The 27,072-nt window shown below is 35.2% G+C and overlaps 1 protein-coding gene across 5 annotated transcripts; it reads right to left on the bottom strand.

The window, feature by feature from the left end:
• Nucleotides 1-10: 10 nt before the first annotated feature.
• LOC131424244 (uncharacterized) lies at nt 11-27,072 on the bottom strand. 5 transcript variants are annotated; one of them, XM_058579919.1, is made up of 9 exons: nt 26,968-27,072; nt 21,181-21,256; nt 18,673-18,771; nt 16,239-16,312; nt 10,906-10,999; nt 10,254-10,334; nt 8,936-9,034; nt 5,803-5,885; nt 11-426 (listed from the first exon to the last, which is right to left on the bottom strand). In XM_058579919.1, the coding sequence occupies exons 1-9, from the start codon at nt 27,052-27,054 to the stop codon at nt 280-282; spliced, it is 840 nt and encodes a 279-aa protein (XP_058435902.1). In that variant the 5' UTR covers nt 27,055-27,072; the 3' UTR covers nt 11-279. The 5 variants fall into 5 exon arrangements, with proteins under 5 accessions (XP_058435902.1, XP_058435903.1, XP_058435904.1 ...); XM_058579920.1 differs by having other exon boundaries at nt 5,803-5,882; XM_058579921.1 differs by having other exon boundaries at nt 16,239-16,309.

Here is a 27,072-nt window from a genome sequence, read left to right as displayed (position 1 = left end):
CCTATCCTGACTACCATTTATTCTTTCTATTTTTTTTTACTATGTGTACTTACTGCCTTTCTCAGTCTTCACTCCCTCTTCTTCTGTTATTTTCCTTATTTCAGATTTACCTGTGAGAGAAGCATGTGTCAAATGCAATTCACAATGCAATTCCTTAAGCAATACATTCAATTCAACCTGTGGCTGAAAAGTAATGAAATACACCATTTCTTATATTTATTTAACCCTACTATTTATTTTAATAGACATATTTCTTGAACAAGTACTGTATGCCAGTGCTCATATTTTTTGGCAATGCCCTTTACAATGTATTTTGTATTCTATATGGTTCTTACCTTGTCCATGTCCATTTATTGTCTTTGTGCTTGGTTCAAATGTCCTGGACCCACAAGCAGCACACACCTTTTGATGTTTCTCAGAATCACTCTGGTAAAAATAATGACAATAATAAGTTTCATATAGCTTTCTGCATCCCTCTCTGACCATCATTATATTTATAGTTAGGAAGACATTGCAATTGCAGATTACACCATTACATTTTCTGCAACAATATTTCCATATAAGACACAATTTCACATGCTGTCTTGATGAAGCTGAGCTCCTCTCTTCATCTGGCTACTGATGGGGAACATCAGGAAGAATGAAAGAGGAAATGTATTCTCTTACACCAAACTCACTGATATGCATATATCCAAAACAACTAACATCAGTGCTTAATTAGTAAGCTCTGCATTCTTACTCAAATCTAAAAACAGAGTAGAAAATTTATTTAAAATGCTTTTGTGAATTAGATTTCATGTTTTACAGATTCAATATTTCTAACAATGAAGGGCCAATTGTTTTATTGATTTATATGATACTTGTTATGATAAGAGACCGTCCAATGGGTCACCTCCAGTAGGAAGAAAATACTCTTGGACTTGTTTCATTTGAGTCTCCAGAGACTTCCAAATATTTACCTCATTGAGCAGTAAAAGAAGAGAGAGTCAATAAGAGAATGTGTCTATTTTGTATTCTAATTTGTTACATATGACAGAATGATTACAATTCATATTACACATAAAGAGCACAATTTTTCATATCTCTGGTTGTGTATAAAGTATAGTGCATATTTTATGTGAACAAAGAAGCACACTCAATTTGGTTAGAGAATGCAATACTTTTCATCGAAGAAGGAACTAAAAGGAATTTCAAAATAGTAAGGCAGAAGCACAGCATTACACTGAGTTTCTTGACTGACTACTTTCAAAGTTTGGAACTAGAAAAACCGATGAATCTGCATAACGAATAAGACAGCCTGTGTGGAAATACTGGGGACCCTCAACAGGAAACAGTGACCAGATGAAAATACATGTGCCTACACTCCACGTAGGGTCAAACCACTCAGCTGACAGGCATTTCAAGTTCTTGTCCATAGTATCACCACACTGATATTGTAGACACCATCCTGGAAATTACAATAAAATCCTGAGGGCAAACACCTTTGAGAAGTGTTCCATTATAGTACCTCTGTGGGCAACACAGAAATCATGGCTTTTAAAACAAGATGTGCATTCATAGAAGAAATAGACGACAACAGTGCCAGGGAAAACTTCTCACAAACCCAATTAGGCAATGGCAAAAAGCAAGAAATAGGAAGTTCTCAAATCAGGAATTACAAATTGTTCACAGATATATCACATTTGGTCAACATCATGCCATGACTTTATTCTCTTTTATTGCTGAGTAAAATTCCATTGTGTATATATGCCACATTTTTTTCCATTCTAAGGTCATCTAGGTTGGCTCCACAGTTTAGCTATTATGAATTGTGCTGCTATATGAGGGGGAGTAAGGGAGGAATAGATGAACTCTAGATAAGGCAGAGGGATGGGGGTGGGGGAAAGAAGGGTGCAGGGGGTTAGTAAGGATGGTGGAAAGTGATAGACATCATTATCCAAAGTACATGTATGAAGACATGTATGAATTGGTGTCAACATACTTTATATACAACCAGAAATATGAAAAATTGTGCTGTACATGTGTATTAACAGTTGTAACGCATCCCACTGTAATTTATTTTTTAATAAATAAAAAAGAAATATCATTTAAGTCTGAATTGATATTTCAGATGTCCCCAGTAAGAATGACATTTATCAAGTAGTCAAAAAATACATGCAGTGCAGGATGTAGCAGGAAAGTCCAATCCTACACTGCCAGACTGAAAATTAAGACTTCCACACTAGAAAGCATTTTGGAGATTCCTCAGGATTCTAAGAATATGACTCCCATATGACCCAACTTTTCTACTCCTCGATCAGAACCCCAGTGTACCAAAATCAGCATGCACATGTGATTTATGAATGTTGCTGTTTTAGCACTGCAAGTCAAAATTGTAAAGTTCTGGAACTAACTCTGATACCCACCAACAGTAAAATGTATTAAAAAAAAACCCAAAAAGACACTTAGCACTGAATAAGTAGCAATGAATAAGTAGCAATATACTTATTCATTGTACCCACTATGTCAAAATGAATCCCAATCATTTATATGAATTCAGCATCCTAAAATATTCTAATATACAAAAGGCACAAGAGCAAAATCTCCTTAAGTATATAAAGAAAAATAGTTTAGTACAAATAGGAAACTAATGTAGATTCCTCTCAGTTCAAATACAACATTCTCAGCAAAGGAGGGAGTTGAATTTTTTAAGGTGAATCAGCCAGTATTCAAAATACTGCTAAATATTCTAGGCAATATTCAAGAGCCTCTTCTCCCAATGCACATTATCCATACTTTTGCCCCAGATTTCAGAAAGAAATTTCATTCCTATTTTTTAATAAGATGGTCCTCTGAAACAGACAGTGGTTAATGGAGGTACTCACAACAAGTATTAGGGTGGTATAAAACTGAAACTGAGACATAGATCTGTTGATAGCTCTGGGCGGCTACATTTTAATTCTGTGGTCCGCCTGAAGATTAAAAGTTCCTGGCACTTTCACTGAAACATGTTGTTTGATTTTCTGTGACAACAAGTGCCAAGGTTATGCCTGGTGAAAAATTGCTCTCCTGTAAAACAACACACATGTGCATACACACCATGTATGGTCAAGCCACTCAGTTGAGAGGCACTTCAAGTTCTTGTCCATATTATTACCATACTGATATTGTAGACACCATTCAGGGAATTACAATAAAATCCTGAGGGCAGACACCTTTGAGAAGAGTTCCACTGTAGTAACTCTGTGGGCAAGATCTGAAACCACTGCATGTTCGAACTTCCCAGATGCATAGCCAACTCTCCACACAGAATGGTGGAGGTTCACCCTCTTGATATATTCTCAGGATAGTGATAGGAATGGGCTGAAAATTCTCATCAGGAATACATGTGTTGTGTCTGTGGGACAGTTAGCTGAATACCGTTTCATAGAGCACTGCCTCTTTAAATAGGTGGTTTAGAATAATGATAGTGAAGGAGACTGCTTTTTGAGAATTCAAGTGACAGAAGAATCCAGCAGTGCTGGGGCATTGTCAGGTGCAATGGTATGTTCCTTCAGTTCCCAAAAGAAATCACAGGTTCTGTAAGGAGGCCATGACTGCCATGGTCCAATAGGTTGCCAGGAAACCCCTCAGAGACATGGAATCTTGCCCACCTTCAGACCACTGACTACAGGAATCCATCAGGTGGTCTGCATTACATACTGGTCCCTAGGCTCCATGAACCAGAGTGTGTGTCAGGAAGTTTCCACATTAGATAGACTCACATGTCTGAGTACATTAACAAGTAATGATGGTGAGATTCTCCTTGAAATTGCTAAGTTCCCTCAGCATTCTCTGTATGTGGTGGGAGACAAAGGAGCAGAGAAGCTCAGCTTATTCATGCAAATAACAGGTTAGGCCTTTTGGAGCTAGAACAAATAAAGTGTTGAATAATATTTGTTTCCCAGAAACCCCCAAAGTTATGTGTGAGTGAAATTAGAAATCCTGGACAGAAATATCTTCTTTTCTACTATGTAAATATTAGGGAATCTCAAAGCTTTTGCTATTATTGTTTCTGATATTTTTGTTTGATAATTTTTATGAGTTTTCCATGTTATTTATTTTTCTCTTTCTATTTATTTGAGAGTTTTATTCCATTCATTCATTTTTTTTGTTAGCCAGAGACAATTTTTATTCTCATTTTAAATCTTTTCATTTCTCATTTTTATTGCATTTTTCCTCTTCTCCTATTCTGACTCTGCTTACTCTCACCACTTTCACTCTACTTACTTTTTTGAAATATGTTCCAATAATTATATTATAACCAGGATATATTTTTTTTTTTTTGCAGGTTAACCTTGTTATTTCCTACTCCATCTCTTCATTTTGTGCTGCTCTGGAGATCATTTAAAACATAATATTTTATGTACAGTGGATACATATTTTGGTTTATGCTGTGATCATTATTGGAGTTTAGTCTCTCCTGACAGGAGCCAATGCGAACTTGGTGTGAAGCAAATTGACTTAGAAGCCACTGGCTTCTTACAAAGCTGTGTCAGGTTCAGCACTGCACTGGAGATGGGTGGACCAGCTGGAGCCACACAGCTACACAGCCTTTCAGAGTTGGGTGTGGCCTGTCAAGATGCCAATCAACTTCATTGCTGCAAGAACCCTAACACACCAAAAAGCAATATTCCTCCCGCTAAAAACTTATCTCTGCCTTTGATCTACTCTCCCTTAAATAAACAACTTGATCCTTTTTCTAGTTGTTCAGTTCCAGCTTCTACTGGGATTGGGGAACCTTTCAGGAGCTCTGCTTTCCTTTTCAAACTTAATTTCTGGCTCTGTCTCTTATTTCCTTACTAATTACTTGAGACTTTCTTTTTCCCAGGTGGCTTACACCTTCTGAGCAGGAAACTACCCTGGCAAGGTGATGGTGGCTCTGTGATACTCTCCCCTTACAGAGATACTTGTGAGTGAAAGTAACATGTTAAACATGCTCATTTTTCAGATGTGATCCTCATCTATAAACCCTGTCCAGGAAACATCCCAAAGAGAAACTTGCACACTAAAAGTACCCAGGAGACACTATGGAACAGAAATCCATTCAAATGCATGGAAATCCACCATCTACTAACACAGACAACATGAGAACAGAGGAAAAATACACCTCCCAAATTTCATGATTTCTCAATAATTGCATCCAATGACTTAGGTCTAACAACATCTAGATACTAAGAAAAAATATGTTTAATAAGTGAATTGATTTCTTGAAAGGAAATGACATAAAATCAATAGAAATTTTATGTATATTAACAGAAAAGTACCCATCCTGAATCATTCTAATTCCATTAACAGGCAGTTTTGTGTCTCATTTGAGTCTGGTATCTTCCTCAGTAAAGACACAGGAATCCATGGAGAAAAACATCTTTAACCTTGTCATGGGTGACAGCTAATGTGAAATTAAACACTGAGCCTTTGGGAATGAAGCTATTTTTACATGAATGTGTTCAGCGGTCATTGCATTTATGAATGTTCCTAGTTTCACCTGATATGTGATATTTATAAGTCTCCAATTTATCATTCACCATTTAAGGCTGTCACATAGATGAAAATGCAAACATTATTGGAAAATATTAGTGCAATTGCTTGCATAAAGTTTATCTGGCATGCACCTTGATTGCTAAAGCTATTTTGATATTGATGACCAGTTAACTTCTCTGTACTTAAATATTTAATTACTATGTTTGGATTTTCAAAGAGTATTGTAGTAGGTCATTTCAATTGGCATCTGGAAGCAAGAAAAAAAAATGACCAGGAATTTAAATTGACACATATGCCTACCTTTTGCTGGTGATGTGCAGTATCATCCATATCATGAAGCCTCTTCTGTTCTGCCTCAGATGATCTGTACAAATTTGACTCTGCTGACAAATGCACAGATAAACTTAAAGTACTTAAAAATTCATGTGAAAGACAAATTATCCAAATTATAAAAAGGAAGAGTACTAATAATCATATAATTTTATTTGTCCAGTTATATTTTTATTGAAGTTTTACTTTAGAAGAATATATATCATGTGTAAAATTTGTATTGCTGTTTGTGTGTGGGCCTATGTATTTTACCCCAAAACATGTGTATCCTTGGAAAATACTATAATGCTTACTTCAGATCCCAAGTCTTTATCCTGGGAGACAGGGTGTTTTTCAATTCCAGGGTTTTCTGGAAACCTGAGAGGCTGCCTCAGCCTCTCAAGTACCTGCAATTATGGATGTGTTATCTCTGAACCCCATGCATACTGACATCATTGAAGAGTAATTTTACTGGTCCAATACTTCAGAAAACCACATGGGGAGACACTAGGTATCCACCATGTATGATGCCTATAGTAACTCACAACTTGATCCATTCAAGTTGAATGAAAATTTCACAGTAAAAAATTTTTCTATGTACACTATAATCATCACACTTTTACTATCTCTTCCTCAATTATTAAATTTTAAAAATCCATTGTACTTCATTGTGTTCCAAATAAATGATTGCATTTACATCTTAATAGAATGAATTCCATATTATTTTTCTTTTTAGGTTCCATTTCTTCTCATATATTTTTTTTCAATCAAAATTGCCTCTGTCTTGCAAAACATTCATGATTATGCCTGTTATTCCTGACATAAAATGGTTTTCTTTCCTTGGGACTACCTCAGACAGATTACAACTTTTGTGCTGAGTAATAAACATGTGAGTTGTAAAGTATTCATTTTCCTACCCAGTTCATCAGTTACTGGACTTGAGAGGACTGCTTTTATATCATAATACTGTCAAAAGCTTTATTTATTTCCACCTGTAATTGAATTTGTGGTAAGAACTAGAGGAGAAAATAGGGGCCAGGGATGATGTCTTTTCTAGAGATAGAGATTAATGGAGACTTCAAAAGTGAGGTTGTCTGCCAGAGGGAGGAAATGCTGAGGGCATGTGAGACTGTACATACACACAGGGCTTAAATGGAACATGCCTGACTGACTATAGGGATTGGCAAGGAGAACTGCCAGAGGACATCTCAGGCAGAGAGAGGGATCAAAATACATAGTGAGGAAAAATTTGTATTAAGAAAGATTCTTAAGAAATTTAAGATGCTTGGAAATCCATGTTTTAGAGAGGTATTATGGTCATATATGCACTATATGCATAAATAGCAAAACCAACCTCAATGTGATAAGCATGTGACCATGGGTGGAATGTGCATGAATGGAGATGAATAATGAGAAGGCAGTAGTGCACCTGAAAATTGATGCAGGCCTGACTGGATGGAATTTTTCCAAAAATACAGAGGGTATAAAATTTTCAGTGAGATTTATGGAACCCCTTTTAATTAAATGAACAAAGAAAGAAAGTGGCTCACAAGACTGTGGAACCAACCTAGATGCCCTTCAATAGATGAATGGATAAAAAAATGTGGCATTTATATACAATGGAGTATTACTCTGCATTAAAAAATGACAAAATCATAGAATTTGCAGGGAAATGGATGGCATTAGAGTAGATTATGCTAAGTGAAGCTAGCCAATCCCTAAAAAACAAATGCCAAATGTCTTCTTTGATATAAGGAGAGTAACTAAGAACAGAGTAGGTATAAAGAGCATGAGAAGAAGATTAACATTAAACTGGGATGAGAGGTGGGAGGGAAAGGGAGAGAGAAGGGAAATTGCATGGAAATGGAAGGAGACCCTCAGGGTTATACAAAATTACATACAAGAGGAAGTGAGGGGAAAGGGGAAAATAATACAAGGGGGAGAAATGAATGATAGTAGAGGGGGTAGAGAGAGAAGAGGGGAGGGGAGGGGAAGGGAGGGGGAGGGGGGATAGTAGAGGATAGGAAAGGCAGCAGAATACAACAGACACTAGTATGGCAATATGTAAATCAATGGATGTGTAACTGATGTGATTCTGCAATCTGTATATGGGGTAAAAATGGGAGTTCATAACCCACTTGAATCAAAGTGTGAAATATGATATATCAAGAACTATGTAATGTTTTGAACAACCAACAATAAAAAATTAAAAAAAAAAAAAGAAAGTGGCTCACTATGCTTTGAGATCCTGACTGTAACGCAAGGTTTCAAATGACATGTGTAATAAAATGTAGGAACTGTGAATGTTATTTTCCTGTACCATGTAGTTTCTTCTGTAAAAATATCTTCCTGTGTTGAAGGAACTCGTTTAGGTGCTTGGTGCACAATTTTCTGAAACCTGGATTTAGAAAACCCACTAGAGAATTAGAGAGGTCTGTGGGAGAGGTTCAGTGAGACATCAACTGCTTAGCATGCAAAAAGACCTCTTTTAGTGCCCAGTATTGAGGTAAAATGAAGAAATAAAACATGTCATAGAATGTTTAGCAAACACTTCATTGGAATGTGCAAGCATATTCTTGATTTACAACTCAGTAAAAATTTCTAGAAAACTGTTTGCCAATAAATAACACATTCATTTTATATAAAAGCAGTAAAATGAATTACATGTGTGTTGAGTAAAGTCACAAGACTCAAAGTATTAAAACAAAACCAGGAATGTGGGTTCAGTAATATTTGCAGTTAATTTTCCAAAGGAAAAATCATTTTTGAAATGATCAATTATACAATTATTTCGAGATGCAGAATGAACTGTATTTAAAGGAGGAAAGAAGACCCCTGAGAAATTCAATGTCAAAGCTGTTAAAATGTGGCAGTACACATCTTTAGTGAATCTTAGCAGAATCTGTTAATCCATTTTATTATAAGTACTTTTCCAATCCCTTATTTGCCTTAGAATTGACAAGTCTAAAGTAGTGAATTCATCAAAGTTTTTAATAAATAAATAAATAAATAAAGTAGTGATTTAATTCCTGGGGAATATATAATTGTTTGCTCATCATGGAGAGTTTTCTGATGTATGTGTTTAGAGAAAGTCAGCTAACACCATCTGGGTGTTTATCCATACCCATGTGGGAAACTGGTATGTCTTCTTTTCCTGTATCAGGTGGCTCAACCAATTCCAATTTTATTTTTCCTCTGTTGTATGAAGAAAGTGATCTAACATCTATGAAAAAAAAGATATATAATAAAGCACAAAGGATTCAGGCTAGTCCATCAAAAAATTGTTCTGAAATCTTGCAGAAATTGCAGATATCAATAAACTATTATGTTTTGAAGAAATTGGTAAATAAGAGTAACGGTGTTGGTTTTTGAGGAGTAAACTGCATAAAGATTTCTGGTTCCAGTTTGAGTCTGATGTGGCATATCTACAAGGCTTTTAAAGTATTTTCAAAAAAGTCCCAGCTCAGAACAACATTTGTCCTCTAGAGTTCAGAAGGTATCTCAACAGTACTGTGGATTCCTGGCATGTAAGCAACATGGTTTCCCAACAAAACACCAATAAAATAATGGCTTAAACAAAATATATTAATGATTAGAATAGTATGAATGAAAATATTAGCTTTCTTTAAAACAATTAATTCTTCAAAAATGCAATGTTGCTCTTCTGAATGACACATATGGATGCCTCACACATTGTGGGGCCTGCTACATATGGAGGAGAGAAATTGGCAACTGTAGGTTGCCCTTATTCTTCCAGGCCCCACTAGTTCTAATCATCTCTCCATCAGATTTTGATATGAAATGAGACAAACTGTAAAGACCTGAAGAGTATTCTCTCCATTTACTCATATTTCCTAGCTAAATTTTATGATTCCTCCTTTGTTTTCCCTTCCCTTTGGCTTTTCAAAAAGAACCCTAGAGTGGAGGCTTGTTTCTTTCCATTTTACATTCTTTGAATGGATTTTTGCCACTTTCTTTCCTGGCAATGTAACAAATTTATCATAGAAATATAATTTCTTCATCTTAGTCTTTTGAGTCCCTCTCAATTCTCAAGATACATGTTTAGAATTGACTCAATATTTATCCTTGAAATTGATCTGCTTGTGTCCTAAACTGCAGGAATCCGTAGCTGTTCTTGCATATTTCTCAAAAGTACATGCATTCCCTGTCTGAAAAAGATGTTGCCTGAGGACCAGGATCTTTGGAATCACTATAGAATGTAATGGACATGGAGAAGGAAAGACTTGCTCAGTCTGAATGAGATTTTGGACATGATCCCCAAGAGATGATTCCTTACATTTTCAGAGTTCCAGTGTAAAATTTGTCAGCTTCCAATTCCTCTGAGTTAATTTGAATATAGCTCTGGATTTTACCTTAGGATGTCCCTTCAAAGTCAAGTTTAGAAGAATCTGTAATCTTCCTCGAACATCAATTTTAGATACCTGTGGGTTTGGGGAATGCTCCGCAACTATTTGTACTTCTTTTGCCTTTTCCATTTGCTGTTTCTTCCCTGTGTTTTTGTCCTAGGATGTAGCAAAATGTTGTCACTAAATTTTGTACATGCCTAATCATTTATGGTAAATAAACTTAGCTTTGTGGCATCAAGTGTTTACTCCTCAATTCATTTCCAAGTGTGAATAAGTCATGAAGGTTCAGAAAGATGTACTCTCCCCTTCATTCATCTTTGTAATCTGAAACTCACAAATTCTTCCCACATTTTGAAAACCCTGCTCTTTACCCTTCTCATATGTGGCTTGAATTTCCCACCCTCTCCTTGGTAAAACTTATTCCTTTTTTTCTTTTTGATTGCATGTACTCACTGTCTTTCTTAGTCTTCATTACATCTTATTCTTTATTTTTCCTTATTTCAGATTTCCCTGTGATAGAAGCATGTCTTAAATGCAACTCACAATTGTATTCATTTAGCAATACTCCCAATTTAACCTGTGAATGAAACCTAATGTGATGCCACTTCTTATCTTCCTTTTTCCTTGCTAGCAATTTAATAGACATATTCTTTGACAGTTATTATATGCTAGTGCTCATATTTTTTGGCAATACTCTATTATATTTTGTATCCTATGTGTATCTTACCTTTTACATATCCTTTTATTTTATTCTTTGTGATTGAATGGAATGCAACAAATAGACAACAAGTGCACTCCTCATTATCTTGCTCGGAATCACTCTGTTAAAAATAATGGCAGTAATGGGTTACATATAGATTACATATCACTCTTTAGACACCACCATGTTTATAGATATGAAGTCATTGCAATTGGAGATAAGACAATTACTTTGTGCAACAGTACTTTCCAAATGAGACACTATCTCATGCATTCCACATGAAGCTGAGATGCTTTCTTCATCTGGCTTCTACTGGGGTAATACCAGGAAGAATTAAGAGAGAATGTTTTCCCTGATAACAAACACTGATATGCATATATCTAAAACAATTTAAACCAGTGCTTAACTAGCAAACATACTCAGCAATACTACAAACACAACAGAAAATTTATTTAAAACTCTCTTGAGAAATGGACTTGATATTATACAGATTCAACATTTTAAACAATAAAGGGCCATTATTTAGTGTTAAAATTGATGTGTTAAGAGATTTTCAAATCTGTCACTTTGTGTGGAAATAAAACACACTTGGACTTGTTTGAGTCACCAGAGCTTGGAAAATATGAATGCCATTTAGAAAAATATATATAGTCAAAAATTTATTTTAAAAGGAGAGAAATTCAGAATGAAAATGTGTCTATATTTTATGTAGACAAATGGGCACACTCAATTTGGTTAGAGTATGCAACACTTTTCATTTAAGAATAAATAAAAGGAATTCCAAGAAAGGAAGACACTAGCAAAGTATCATGCTGTGTTTACTGTCTGAATATTTTCAAAGATTGGATCCAGGAAAATGGTTATATGGCTGCATAATAAAAAAGACAGGCTGTGGGGAAACACTGGAATGCCATGACCCAGAGCCAGTCAACAGATAAAACACAGAATCATGGCTCTTAAAAATTGAAATTCATTTGTAGAAGGAATAGGCTGCAGCTGTGCCAGGGAAAACTAACTGGATAGAAGAAAGGAATCTTGCCTCTGGTGAGCAGCAGAGAATCTCACCCACCCAATTAGGAAATGACAAAAAGCAAGAGATAGTTCTCAAATCAGGAATTACAAATTGCCCACAGACATAGCACATTTGGTCAACATCTAGCACTCAAGGAAATACCATTCAAAACTGCATTAACATTTCAGATTTCCCCAGTCAGAATGACATTTATCAAGTAGTTAAATAATAAGTGCAGTGCAGGATGTGGCAGGAAACTACAATCTTACACTATCATACTTAAAATTATGACTTCCACGCTGGAAAACATTATGGAGATTCCTTTGGATACTAGGAATATGACTGCCACATGACCCATATTTCCCACTCCTTGATCTGAATTCCAATGTATGGAAATCAGTATGCACATGTTACATATGAACTTTGATGTTTTAGCACTACAAGTCAAAATTATAAAGTTATAGGACTAACTCTGATACCCATCAATAGAGTATGGAAAACAAAGCATGTGGAGATACTTGGCACTGAGTTTGAGCAAATTAGTTCTTCATGATACACCATTATGTCAAAATGAATACCCAATGGTATATGAAATCACTGTGTATAGTGATTTTATAGTATATGAAATTTTAGAATATAAAATATAAAGTTGTAACAGAAAAATCTCCTTAATTTTATAAAGGAAAATATTTTAGAGCAAAATTAGGAAACTAATGTAGATACCTTTCAATTCAAATATAACTTTTTCAGCAAAGGAGAGATTGGATTTTTGCATAGATATAAAGCTGAATTTGAATTACTGCCAAATCTCCCTGGCAGAGTTAGAGTATGAAAGCATGATTCTCTTTTTGCTGACTACATTTTACATATTTTCTTCTTGGAATACAAGAAAAAATATATATTCATATTTTGGCAAAAACAGTGGTTATGGAGGCACCCATAACAAGAATTAGGGACATGTAAAAGAGAAACTGAGATATAGATATGCTGAGAGCTTTGGGCAGCTAGAATTTGGTCCTCTGGTCTGCCTAAAGAATAAAAGATCATGACACTTTCATTGAAACATATTGTTTGAAGTTGTGTGACATCATGTGCCAAAGTTATGTCTGGCAGAAAAATGTTCTCCTGCAGAACAACAAACTTGAGCAGACATGCCAAGTATGGTTAAGACACTCAGTTGAGAAGCATTTGGAGTCCTTATCCACATTTCCACCACACTGGAGCTTTAGAACTCTCCTGGGGATTAAATAAAATCCTGAGGTCAAACACCATTGAGAAAGGTTCCTACAATGTATATCTGTGGGAGAGATCTAAACCACTGCATGTCTAAACTTCTCAGTTGCATAGTCAACTATCTTCACAAAATGGTGAAGGTTATCCATGATCATATTATCTCAGGATAGTAATAGAAAGGTGCTGAAAACTCTCATCAGGAATTCATGTGTTATGCCTGTTGGACAGTTAGCAGCAGTGTGGAGGTCTAAAGAACATTAACTCTTTAAATGGTAGTTTAGAAAAATAATAGTGAGGGTAAAGTGCTATTTTGAGAATTCAAGTGACAAAATATTCAAGGAGTGTTGGGCATTGTCAGATACAGTGGTATTTTCCTTCAGTTCCCAAAAGAAATCACAGGTTCTGTAAGGAGGCCATGACTTCCATGCTCCAATAGGTTGCCAGGAAACCCCTCAGAGACATGGAATCTTGTTCACCTTTAGACCACTGACTACAGAAATCCATCAGGTGGTCTGCATTACATACTAGTCCCCAGGCTCCATGAACCAGAGTATGTGTCAGGAAGTTCCCACATTAGATAGACCCATATGTCTGAGTACATGAACACATACTGAGGGTGAGGGTTTTCTTCAAATTGCAAAGTTCCCTCAGCATTGTGTGTGGTGGGGGACAAAGGAGCAGAGGAGCTCTGCTTATTCATGCAAAATAACAGGTTAGGCCTTTGGGGGCTATAGAGCAAATAAAGAAATAGCTGGATAATATTTGTTTCCCAGAACCTCCCCAAAGTTATGTGTGTCTAAAATTAGAAATCCTAAACAGAAATATCTTCTTTCTACTATCTTAACATTAGGAAGTCTCAAGCTTTCGCTATTGTTGTTCTTGATATATTTTTGTCCATTATTTGTATGGGTTTTCCATGATAGCTAATTTTTCACATTCTGTCTAATTTTTTAAAGAGAGAGAGAGAGAGAGAGAGAGAGAGAGAGAGGGAGAGAGAATTTTCTAATATTTATTTTTTAATTTTCGGCGGGCACAACATCTTTGTATGTGGTGCTGAGGATCGAACCCAGGCCGCACGAATGCCCGGCGAGCGCGCTACCGCTTGAGCCACATCCCCAGCCCACATTCTGTCTAATTTTTTATGAGAGTTGTACTCCATTCTCTCTTCCTCACCCCTGCCACCCGCTCCCTGGTCACTATTGAGAGATCTTTTTTACTTTCATTTAAAATCCTTTCTTTTACCATTTTATTGCATTTCCTCCTTATCTCCTCTTCTGCCTATCTTTAGTCCCACCACTTTCACTCTTCTTCTTTTTTTAAAGGTGTCCTAATAATTGTATTATAAACAAGGCATCTTTTGTGGCCAGAAAAATATTGTTATTTCCTTCTCCTTTTCTTAATTTTGTGCTGTTATAGAGATCATTTGAAATACCTATTTTATATACAGTTGATAAATATTTTGCTTTAAGCTCTGATCATTGTTGGAGTTTATTATCTCCTCTAACAGAGATTCTGGAGAATGAAAATTGCATGAATAACATGCTAATTTTCACACATGGTACTCAGATATAAATTGTGCCCAGGACACATTCTAAATGGAAACCTGCACACTACAAATACCCACACAAGAAGTGTAAGAGAAGTCCATTAAAAGCATGCAAATCCACCACCTACTAACACAGACAACATGAGAAACAGAGGCAAAAAGACATGTCCAAAATTTCATGATTTTCCAGTAATTGCATCCAATGTCCTAGGTCTAACAACAACAAAGTAGATAAGATAAATATATTTAATAAGTGCATTGATTTCTTGCAGGAAAAGATATAAAATAGTTATTGTTTGTACATTAACAGAAAAGTACCCATTCTTGAATTGTTCTGATTCTGTTACCAGTCAATACTTTTAACCTCAGCATGGATAACAGGTAATGGGAAATTAAATGTCAAGGCTTTGGGAATGAAATTATTTTATATGAATAGGTGCCGCAGTCTGGCTGGGCACAAATCATGAGCTACTTGAAGATTCAAGCAGGAATGAACTTTATTTTTAGAACCCATGCCACACGCTGCCCATTCGAACTCTCCAGGAACTCTCAGAGAGCTCCATTGGAACTTCAGGAACCTAGAGAGCAATCAACTGGAACCCAACCCGTGAACTCCACCCACGCAAACTCTCTAGGAACTCTACAAGAGCCCAAGTGAACTCAACCAACCCACGCAAACTCTCTAGGAACTCCGCAAGAGCTCAAAAATAGCGGGCACCCAAGGCAGCAGGAACCACTCCTTCTGGCAAAATGCTAGGCACCATCTTGACTTGGTTGTGGCTCTCAAAATCAATTGTAATGGTACCAACCTAAGACAGGAGGCTGATGCCTTGAGTCAGCTCATCCAATGACGGGTAAGGACCATATGTAGTATTGGACAACCTAAGACAGGCATGGTCCCTAAGCCACATACTTGTTGTTTAATTAAACAAAAGGGGGGAGATGTTGAGAGCCATGGCCAGGTCAAGATGGTGCCTGGCATTTTGCCAGAAGGAGCGTTCCCGCTGCCTCCGGTGCCCGCTATTTTTGAGCTCTTGCAGAGTTCCTAGAGAGTTTGCGTGGGTGGAGTTTGCGGGTTGAGTTCCGGTTGATTGCTAGAGAGGTTCCGGAAGTTCCAGTGGAGCTCTCAGAGAGTTCCTGGAGAGTTCCTGTGGGTGGCATGCAGCGTGGGATCTAAAAATAAAGTTCTTCCTGCTTGAATCTTCAAGTGGCTCCTGATTTGTGCCCAGCCAGACTGTGGCAAATAGGTTCAGTGGTCATTGCAATTATATATATTCCTAGTTTCAACTGGCTATTCCTAAATCTCCAATTTATCAATAACCATTTAAGGATAAAATGCAAACATTATTCAAAAATATTAGTGTAGATGCTATCATAAAGTTTATCTGTAATCCACTTTGATTTCTAATGTTACTTTCATGTTCAGGACAAGTTAAATTCTCTGTACTTAAATTACTGTGTTTGGATTCCCAAGCAGTATTTTACAGGGTCATTTCATTTGGCCTGATTTACCTTCTGGAAGCAAGAAAATGAGAAGTAATCAGGCATTAAATTGATACACATGCATACCTCTTGCTGGCTATGTCCAGTATCATCAGGCCTCTTCTGTTTTGCCTCTGATGATATGTCCAAATGTGACTCTGCTGAAAAATGCACAGATTTACTTAAATTACTTAATAAATTAATGTGAAAAACATTAAAAGGAAGAGTAGTAATAATCATACAATTTTATTTTGTCAATTATAGTTTTAAATTGAGTTTAATTTTAGGTGAATATATCTACTGTTTGAAATTGCTGGATTTTTTTTTGTAGGCCTGTGTATTCTACACAGGGACATGTGTATTCTTGGCAAATACTATAGCTCTTACTTCAAATTCCATGTCTTTATATTTGGAGACAGGCTGTCTGTGAAGTCCCTGGTTTGCTAGTAACCTGACAAGGGCCTCCCTCTGCCTCTCAAGTACCTGCAAATCCAGATGTGCTCCTCTGAACCCAGTACATACTGACATAACTTGGGAGTAGTTTTACTAATCCAATACTCCAGAAAACCATTTGGGGAGACATTAGGTGTCACCATGCATAATCTCTATAATAACTCACATAAGGATCCACTCAAGGTGAAAATTTCACAGAATAAAATTTGCATTTCCTTGGAACAAGAAGCATCACATGGTTTACTATCTCTCTGTTCAAATATTAAGCTTTAAAAACCCATTGTACTTCATTGTTGGTGTTCCATATAACTGATCACATTTACATCTTGATACAATGAAGTCCATGTTGTTTCTTTTTCATTCTCCTTTTCATTTCTTCTTCTTTATTTTTATATTAGGAATCTTAATCTTTTGAAAATTCCATGATTATGCCTGTTATTCTTGACATAATCTGGTTTTGCTTTCCAGGGGGCTACCTGAGACATTTTTCAGCTTCCCAACTCCATAGTAAGCATTTAACCATCAAATGATTCCTCTTTTGTCTAGTCCATCAGTTCCTGGACTTGAAGGAACTGCTTTTACATCATGTTGCTCTGAAAAATTTTATTTATTTCTAAGTGTATTTAATTTTGTGGTAAGATCTAGAGGAGATAACAGGTGCCAGGGATGAAAACTTTTCTTGAGGTAGTGATGCATGGAAACTTCAAAAGTGAGGTTATCATCCAGAGGCAGGAAATGCTGAAAGCATGAAAGGCTGTACATAAGATAGGGTTTAAACGGAACATGTTTGCCTGACATTATAGTGATTGGAAGGAGACCTGCCAGAGGACATTGCAGACATAGAGTGGGATCAACATAGAGAGTGAGGCAGAATTTGTACTATGAAAGATTCCTAGGAAAGCTAAGATGCTTGGATATCCATGTTCTAAAGAGGGCTGATGGTAATATGTGCAGTATATACAAAAATATCAGGACTAACCTCAATGCTATGAGCAGGCAAACATGAGGGGCATGTGTATGAATGGAGATGAGTGCTAAGAATGTAGCATTGCATGAGTTTGTTGATGCAGGCCTGATTGAAATGAATGTTTCCAGAAATAACAGAGGATAGAAAATTTTCAGTGACCTGTGTTGAATGAAGTTTAATCAAATGAATGGGCCACAGGAATGTGAGATTCTGCTCCTGACTGTAACTCACTCAAGGTTTCAAATGAAGTGTGTAATAAAATGTGTAATAAAATGCAGCAACTGTGAATGTTGTTTTCCTTTACCATGTAATTTCTCCTATTGCAATATCTTCCTAGGTTGAGGGAACTCATTTAGAAAATTGGTCAGAAATTTTCTGAAATTTGGATATACAAAACCCACTAGAGAATCAGAGAGGTCTGTAGTAGAGGCTCAGTCAGACAGCAACTTCTTCGCATATAAAAGCATATCATTCAGTGCCCACAAGTGAGAAGAAAATAAACAATAAAAACATCATTAAAATATGAGCAATCACTTCATTGGTAGGTGCAAGCATATTCTTGATTTACAACTCTTAGTCAAAATTTCTGGAAAGAATGTTCTCTAGCAAATAATGGATTCATTTTACAGAAAAGGACTAAAATAAATTACATATGTGTTGAGTAAAACCACAAGAATCAGATGTACTAAATCAAAATCAGTAATATAGTTTTTGCAAAATTTGCAGTTAATTTTCCAAAAGAAAAATCATTTTTGCAATGGCCAATAATACAAAGACATTGGTATACATACCAATGTCAAGATGCAGAATGCTGGAAAGAACAGTGATCTGTTGTCACAGTAGGAAAGAAAGACCCTGCATAGTTCAATGTCAAAACTGAATTAAAAATGTGGCATCACATATCTTGAGTGAATCCTATCAGAATCATTTATTCCATTTTAATATAAGTACATTTCCTGTCCCTTATTTGCCTTATAATTAGCAATTCCAACTTTTATGATATTCCAGGGGAAGGTATACTTGTTTGCCCATCAGAGTGACTTTTCTAAGCTAATTAGCTTAGATATACTATTTAGAATAACAGCTAGTGTTTGTTCATACCCATGTGGAAAAATGGTGCATTTCCTTTTCTTGTATCCTCCAGTTTAAACAACATCAAATTGCTTTTTTCTGTCTTCTGTGAAGATAGTCGTTCCATATCTATGAAAAAAAATGTATGACAAAGAATAAGGAGTTCAGATAAGGCAATCCAAAAGACAATGTTTTTTGAAGCTTAAAGAATTAACCAATATCAATAAAATGTTGTGTTTCAAAGAACTTTTAAAATGCACTAAAACTAACAGTGTTGGTGTTTCAGGGTAAACTCCATAAATACTTCTGCTTTAAAAAAATGAATCTGAGGGGGGATAGTAGAGGATAGGAAAGGCAGCAGAATACAACAGACACTAGTATGGCAATATGTAAATCAATGGATGTGTAACTGATGTGATTCTGCAATCTGTATATGGGGTAAAAATGGGAGTTCATAACCCACTTGAATCAAAGTGTGAAATATGATATATCAAGAACTATGTAATGTTTTGAACAACCAACAATAAAAATTTAAAAAAAAATAAAAAAAATGAATCTGATGTGGCAAGTCTAGACAGCTTTTCAAATATTTTCACGAAAGGGCTGGTTGAACACGATATTTGCTATCTAGAATTTTTCTCAGGAGTACTATACTTTCCTGACACATTTGGGAACATATTTTCACTGCAACACACCAATAAAATAATGAGAAATACAATAATATTAATAAAAATCTTAATCAATGAAACCATAGAATATTAGCTGTCCTTAACAATCAATGTGTCAAAAATGCTAGGTTGCTCATCTGAGTGACTGCTAAGGATATCTTCTACATTATGGTGCCTACTAGATATAGAGGAAAGAAATTTGTAGCTGCAGGTTGCTCTGATTCTTCCAGTCTCTACTGCTTCCAATCATCTCTGGACCAGGACCAGTCTCACTTTGATTTGAGGCAGATAAACGTAAAACAGCTGAATAGCATTTTGTCCATTTTCTCATTTTTCCTAGCTAACTTATTCAGTTCCTACATTATTTTCCTTCCCCATTGGCTTTTCAAAGACACCCACAGAGGGGGCTTGATTCTTTCCATTTTACATTCTTTGTTTTGATTAGTTTTCACACCTTGCCTGCCAATGTAGCAACTTTATCTTAGATATATAATTTCTTTTTTTAAATTAATTTTTTATTTATATATGACAGCAGAATTCATTACTATTCATATTACACATGTAGAGCAAAATTTTTCATAACTCTGATTGTATACAAAGTATATTCACACCAAGTCGTGTCTTCATACACGTACTTTGGATAATTATGTCCATCACATTCCACTATCATTTCTAACCCCATGCCCCCTATCTTGCCCTCCTATCCCTCTGCCCTATCTGGAGTTTTTCTATTCCTCCCATGCTCCCCGCCCCACTATGAATCAGCCTCCTTAAGATATATAATTTCTTCATCTTTGTCTTTTGAGTCAGTCCCAATTACCAAGAGACATGCTTGAATGTAAGCAAAATTTATGCTTGCACTTGATCATTTTCTGTCCTGAATTGTTGGAACCAATAGCTGTTTTTTTTTTTAAATTCCCCCCCCTCCCCAAAATCCATTCCCTGGCTCCAAATACTGTCTGTGACAGGAATCTTTGGAATAACCTTAAAATGTAATGGATATGTAGAAGCAAAGACCTACTCAGTCAAAATGTTTTGAACATGGTCCCCAAGAGATGTTTCCTTACAGTTTAAGAGTTCCAGTTTGAACACTGTCAGTTCCAATTATTCTATATTAATTTGAATGTACCTATCATTTCTTCCCTATGCTTTCCCCTCAAATAAAATGTAAAAGTAACTATAATCTTTCCAAAGTAAATTTTATATATCTTTGGATTTGGAGATTGCTCCATAACCATTCCTACTTCTCTCTATTATTCCATTTGCTATTTGTTCCCTGAATTTTGTCCTAGGGAGTAGCAACATGTTGCATATCATTAAATTGTATATATGCCTAATCATTCATGGTCAGTGAACTTAGCTTTGTGGGATCAGATCTTCACTTCTCAATTCATTTCCAACTGTGAATAAGTCAGGAAAGTTGGGAAAGCTTTACATTAACTACCCTTCATTCATCTTTGGAACTTGAAACTCACAAGTTCTTCCCACATTTTCAAAAACCTGTTCTTTTCCCTTCTCAAATATGGCTTGAATTTCCTACCCTCCACTGAATTCAACTATTTTTTTCCGTTCTTTGACTCCCTGTTTTTATTATCATCCTCAATCTTCATTGCCTCCTCTTCTCTCCTTTTCCTTATTTCCAACTTTCCTGGGAGTGAAGCATGTTTCAAATGCAGCTCATATTTCAGTTCCTTTAACAATACACCCAATTTAACCTGTGACTAAAACCTAATAATTATTCCACTCTTTTTCTATTTGATAGGTACATTCTTTGAAAAACTTACAATATTCTAGTGTTCAGGATTTAAGGCACATTCACTTTAAAACATTTTAATCCCATATGATTTGTATATTCTACAATGTCTATTACCTTCTTTCTTTGCTCTTCGAGGAAACTCACCAGATATACAAGAAGCAGACACCTCTGGATGTTGCTCAGAGTGACTCTGATAAAAATAATGGCAATAATCAGTTGCATATAGATTTTATTATCACTCTTTAGACATCACCATATTTCTAGTGATGAAATCAATGGAATTGGAAATTAGACCACTACATTTTGTGCACCATATTTTCTTAAGGGACACTATCTTATATACTGCAGATGAAGCTGAGCTCCTCCCTTTATCCGGCTACTCTTAGGTAAACTAAGATGGATGAAATAGGAAATGTATTCCCTGACAACAAACTCACTGATGTGGATATATCCAAAACAACTCACATCAATGTTTAACTAGCTTATTATGCATGCCCCAGAAAATCTATGAACACAATAGGAAACTTATTTAAATCTCTTGAGAAAAGTATTTTATGTTATACAGCATTCAACATTTTAAACATTAGAAGGCCAAAATTTTAAAGTAAAATATGTTACTTCATGTTTAATCTTGTCACTTTGTGTAAGAATGACATAGTGTTGCACTTGCTCCATTTAAATTAACTGAGTCTGAGTTTTACACATTTAAAAATGTACTTGGCACAGAAAATGTGTCTACTTTCAACTGGACATTATATATATATATATATATATATATATATATATATATATATATATATATATATATATATATATATATATCTCCAGATGGGAAGAAAACTCATAGCCCAACTCAATTACTGAAACAGATTCATGGATTCATGTGAAGGTACTTCAATATAAAATTTCAGAAACATGGGGAAATATATGAAAATTTTTCATAAGACAACTGAAATCAGGTAAAATGAAACAGGATTTAAAATATAAATTCTGTCTGATCATCAGTATCATGAACTAGATAGAATTCAATAGTATATTTGTTCAATATTATGAAATATTTTTTTCATGTAGAATTTGATATCCATAAAAATTATTCAGTGAATGTTAAGTATAAAGTAAATTTATTCTCTGGCATCTCAGGAAATTGATCTGATCTGGGTCTTTGTTAACATGTTTTAAAGCATTACAAAAGGAAAGAGGCTTGATTTTAGGCAATGAATCCAGCACAAATAGTAATAAGCACACACACACACACACACACACACACACACATGCCTCACATGTAACGTGTATAGGAAACCATGAAGACATAAAGGCGATTCCCATAATCAAAACAGAAAGAAACCCTAGCTCTATAGTGGAGAATAAGAAGAGGAAGGATATCTCCAATGAGGAAAATAAGGTATTTAATTATGTGAAAGAATTAAAAATGTAGAAAATTATGGTGAGAAATATGCTACAGTGATTTTCCATAAATTCAGTGAAATTATGCAAATGAAAAATACAATCATCTATTTGTGTAAAACATAAAGTTGAACCAAAATTGAAATACAATTAAAGTGTACTGCTTGTCTCAGTAGAGAACAATATTTTCATACTAAGAATAAGGGATTTAAACATAAATTTTAAGATCACTATGTTGAATAGAAGCAGGAATGTGAGTTATTTTTTCTCATCTAACATAATTCGTATTTGATAATATTTATTATTTCATCAAAATTTAGGAATTTTTATTTTTATTTCATCATTTTAGATAGAAACATTTTTATTTTGGTGGTAACTTACTTTTTTAAAATTGAGGTTTATTATGTAAATTAAAGGTATACAACTTAATGATTCAATGTACATATACTTTATGATATAATCATTACAAATAAGCTAAATAATATAACATAATCTTGAACAGTTATCACTTTCTTCATTTTATTTGTTGTAAGAACAATGACAATAGACCTATTAGCAAATTTTAAATACACAATAATCAAGTACATTTTATAAGATATCCTTATCATACATTAAGAAGCTAGGGATTTATCATTCTGAGAAACAAAACTTTGTACTTCTTGATCAACATCTCATTTTCCCCTATTCCTAACCTATAGCAACCTTCATTCTACACTCTACTTTTGTATATTGGATTTTTTTAATATTCCACATATAAGATCATGCAATTAAAAAAAAGAAGGCTCAATTTGGATACAGTGTGCAACACTTTTCATTGAAGACAGAACTAAAAAGAATTCAAAGGGACAATGGTAGAAGCACAGGATCATATGCTGCTTACTGACTGCAAAATATTGGAGATAGGAGTCAGATGATTTTGTGTGTGACTGCATGATGAAAAAGATGGGCTATGGGAAAACACAGGAAAGCCACTATGGAGAGCCTGTGACCAGATGAAGTCAGAAACAGTGTCTTGTAAAGGAATAAATGCATTTATATAAGAAAAAAAGCTGTAGAAATGCCAGGGGAAATCTAGCTGGGTGGACAAGTGGAATTTTCCCTTTGGTACCTGAGGAAAACTTCACCAATCCAATTAGGAAATGGAGAAATGAGTAGATAGAGTGTTCCCAAAAATAAGAAATACAAATTGCTTATAACCATATGAAAAAGTTTTTTTTTTTTTTTTTTAACATTTCCAGCTTTCAGGGAAATACCATTCAAAACTTCGTTGACATTTTAGCTGACCCTGTCAAATAACATTCATCAAGTATTCAAATAATAAGTGCTGGTGAACATGTGAAGGAAAAGTAAATAATATACCATGAGACTAAAATTTAGCATTTATATTCTGCAAAGCAGTATGAATATTGCTCAGAATACTAGAAAAATGATACCATATGGCCCAGATTTCCCAGTCCATGCTTTTTTCCCCAATGTACTTAAATATTTATGCACATGTGACATATGAACTTCAATATTTATAGTGGTACAAGTCACAACCAGAAAGTTATGGAACTAACCCCGACACTCTCCAACAGAAGAAAAGATAAAAATTTGGGGTAATACTTGGCACTTAACTTGAACAAGTTAGATTTTCATGATACACCATTTTGTAAAAAAAAATTGCATATCATGGATGAAAACAGTTCCCTAAAATTTCTATAATATGAAAGTTGTAACATCAAAATCTTCCTAAATTTATAAAAGTATGATATTTTGTAGTAAAAACATGACACTTATATAAATTCCTCTCAATTCAAATACAACATTTTATGCAAAATAAAGACTTGGATTTTTCCAAAAGGAAAATTCAGTGTACTAAAAAAATTGCCAGAGAGAATCAGAGTGTCTGTGCAGGAGCACCTTCACTAATGTTAATTTATGTAGGCTTTCTTCCTAGGATATCAAAAAACCCCACTAATTTGTACTCTTAACTTTTGTAAGACTGAACTGTGGCATAAAACAGTTGCATAAAGCATAAAGCATAAAGCACTTGCAATAAGAATCATGGTGGGTATAGTAGAGAGAGTCAGATGTAGATGTGTGCAGCTAGAGCATGGTCTTAGGTTATATCTAAATAATAGAAGCATATGGCACATTCATTGAAACACATTCATGGTGTTTTCATTTCTGTGACAACACCAGGGATAAGTCTGGTAGAAAACTGGCTGCATGCAGAACAATACACATGAGCAGATATACCAGGTCAACAAACTGTGCTGAGAGTCATTTGGAGATATTGCTCCCATTATACCATACTAGTGTTGAGGGGCAGCATCCTGAAAATTACAATATACAACTCAGACAAAATCCTTTACAGAAGGGTACAATTTTAGCAATACTCAGTGAAAGGTCACAAACCATGCATGTTATACACCTCCAAGACTTGCAGCCAGACCTCCTAACAAAATGTTGGAGGGTTCCTCAATCTTATAGCCTCAAGATAATGATTGATTTCAATGTTTTCAAAGCTCTCATCAGGAAGACGAGTGTTGGTCCTGTTGAACAAACTATAGAGTAAAGGTCCACAGGAGCACTGCCTCATTCAAATGGGTGCTTTGGAAATAATCATAGTGAGGGAGAAGTGCTGTTTGAAAATTTAAGGGACAGATGATTCCAGAAGTGCTGGGGCAGGATCAGAAGGAATGATATTTTCAGGAAGTTATCTGAAGAAGTCACAGATTTTGAAACCAAGCCATGTCTCTCATGCTCCCAGAGATTGTAGGAAAAGGCCTCAGTGACTTGGAATCATGCACAGCACAGGACCACTGAGTACAGAATTCCATAATTGGGGTCTGCACTACAGATTAGTTTCCTTGGACCACAGGGTTTATCAGGCAATTTCTACATTATATAGGCCCATGTCTCTGAGTACACAAACTAATACTGAGAGTGCATTTTCTCTGCAACTTTTAAAGTTCACTCAGCATTCTCTAGGAGGTATGGGGGAGCAAGGAGCAGAAGCCTTTTGGAGCTAGAGCAGGTAAGGAAACTGATGGGCAATATTTACATCAAGAAAACCATACAATGCTTTAGCTTTCCAAAATTAGAAATTCTGGACAGAAGTATCTCCATTTTAGTTACATAAATTTCAGGGAATTGTGAAGATTTCCATGGTTTTATTTGTGACTTTTTTTTGGTCTGCTATTTCTTTGGGTTTGCCAAATTATTTCTTTTTTCATAATAGATCTGATTTTCCAAGATATTTTCATTCGTTTCTTGTTTTATTTCCTTGATTACATTTTTATTCTTATTTTAAATTCTTTCCTATTCTCATTCTTATTGAATTTCATTGCCATCTTCTCTTTAGTCTCTCTCTGCTTACTATAACCACTTTCATTGTCTGTTCTTTTTAAAATCGATCATGATACTTTTATTGTCACTAAGGCTTGTTTTCTTTTTCTAGTCAGGTGCACATTGTTATATCCTATGAACTTTAGTTCATTTCTTGGTATTATAGAAACTATATATATATATATATATATATATATATATATATATATATTATTTTTATGGTATGTATGTTTTGCTTTAAGCTATGATTGTTCTCAGAGATTCACCTTTCTCCTTGATGAGTTGCTCATCTGGAACTTGATGCTGAGAGTGATGGCCTCACGAAACACATCCCAAAGAAAAACTTACACACTGAAAGGACACACACATAACATTGGAACTAAAATGATTGCAAAATCGCCTCCTACTACTGTAGACAACAGGGAAAAAAAAGGGGGGAATTAAGATACCACCAACATTTTAAAAGTTACCAATAACTGCATCCAAGATGTGTATCCTTGGCAAGAACTGTAGCACTTCCTTTTTACTAATGTCCACTTCAGAGGTAGGATGAACATATTTAGTGATTTTCTTGATGTCTTGCATTAAAAAGCAAATGAACTAGAAAGTTTTTGTTTGCAGGCTAACAGAAAGGATACATCCTGAAAGGATTTTGATTCCTTTAACAGACTGTTCAGTTTCTCATTTAAGCTTATTTCCTGCCTCAATTTACATAGTGGAGTCAAGGGAGAATGGAATCTTTAACACCGGCATGGATTAGTGGTAATGGGAAACTAAAATTTTGAGCCTTTGGGAATGATGATGTTTTAACAGAAATGTTTTCACTGGCCATTATAATTAAGTATTTTCTGACTTTTGACTGGGTCTTTCAGAGTTTCAAATTTATTCTTTATGATGTGAGGAGGTCACATAGAAGACAACTGATACAATATTCAAAAAATTTCCTCTATTGCTAAAATGAAGGTTCCTTTTAAGATTCTGCTTCCATGATTTCTAAAGCTATTTTCATATTCATGTCCGGTTACATACTTTAGATTTAAATATTAAATCATGATGTTTGATTTCCAAGTAAATATTGTGTGAGCTCATTTTGTTCAGCACAATGTCCTTTCCAAAGCAAAGAAGGGACAAACACCAGGAATTTAAATTGATACATTTACATACCTGTTGAGGACTATTTTCTGTGACATCAAGCCACTTCTTCTCTTCAGATGATGACTTGTCCCAATGTGACTCTGGGAATGAATGCATAGATGTACTTAAATTACT

The sequence above is a fragment of the Marmota monax genome, unplaced genomic scaffold (genome assembly GCF_021218885.2).
Source record: "Marmota monax isolate L192 unplaced genomic scaffold, Marmota_monax_Labrador192_F-V1.1 WCK01_AAM20220418_F8-fsc01100, whole genome shotgun sequence".
NCBI classification, from domain to species: Eukaryota; Metazoa; Chordata; class Mammalia; order Rodentia; family Sciuridae; genus Marmota; species Marmota monax.
Note: the sequence above shows the minus strand (reverse complement) of the source record. Positions and strands in the feature narration are given on the sequence as shown.

Bases quoted from the DNA above. Each gene is read 5' to 3' on its own strand.
- LOC131424244 (XM_058579919.1), bottom strand. From the start codon at position 27,054: ATGCATTCATTCCCAGAGTCACATTGGGACAAGTCATCATCTGAAGAG. The intron at 16,313-18,672 runs GTATGAACAAAC...TGCATTTTTCAG, and splicing joins TGCACCATTTTTCCACATGG to CAGAGTCACATTTGGACATA. The intron at 5,886-8,935 runs GTATGGATAAAC...TGCATTTGTCAG, and splicing joins CATACCAGTTTCCCACATGG to CAGAGTCAAATTTGTACAGA.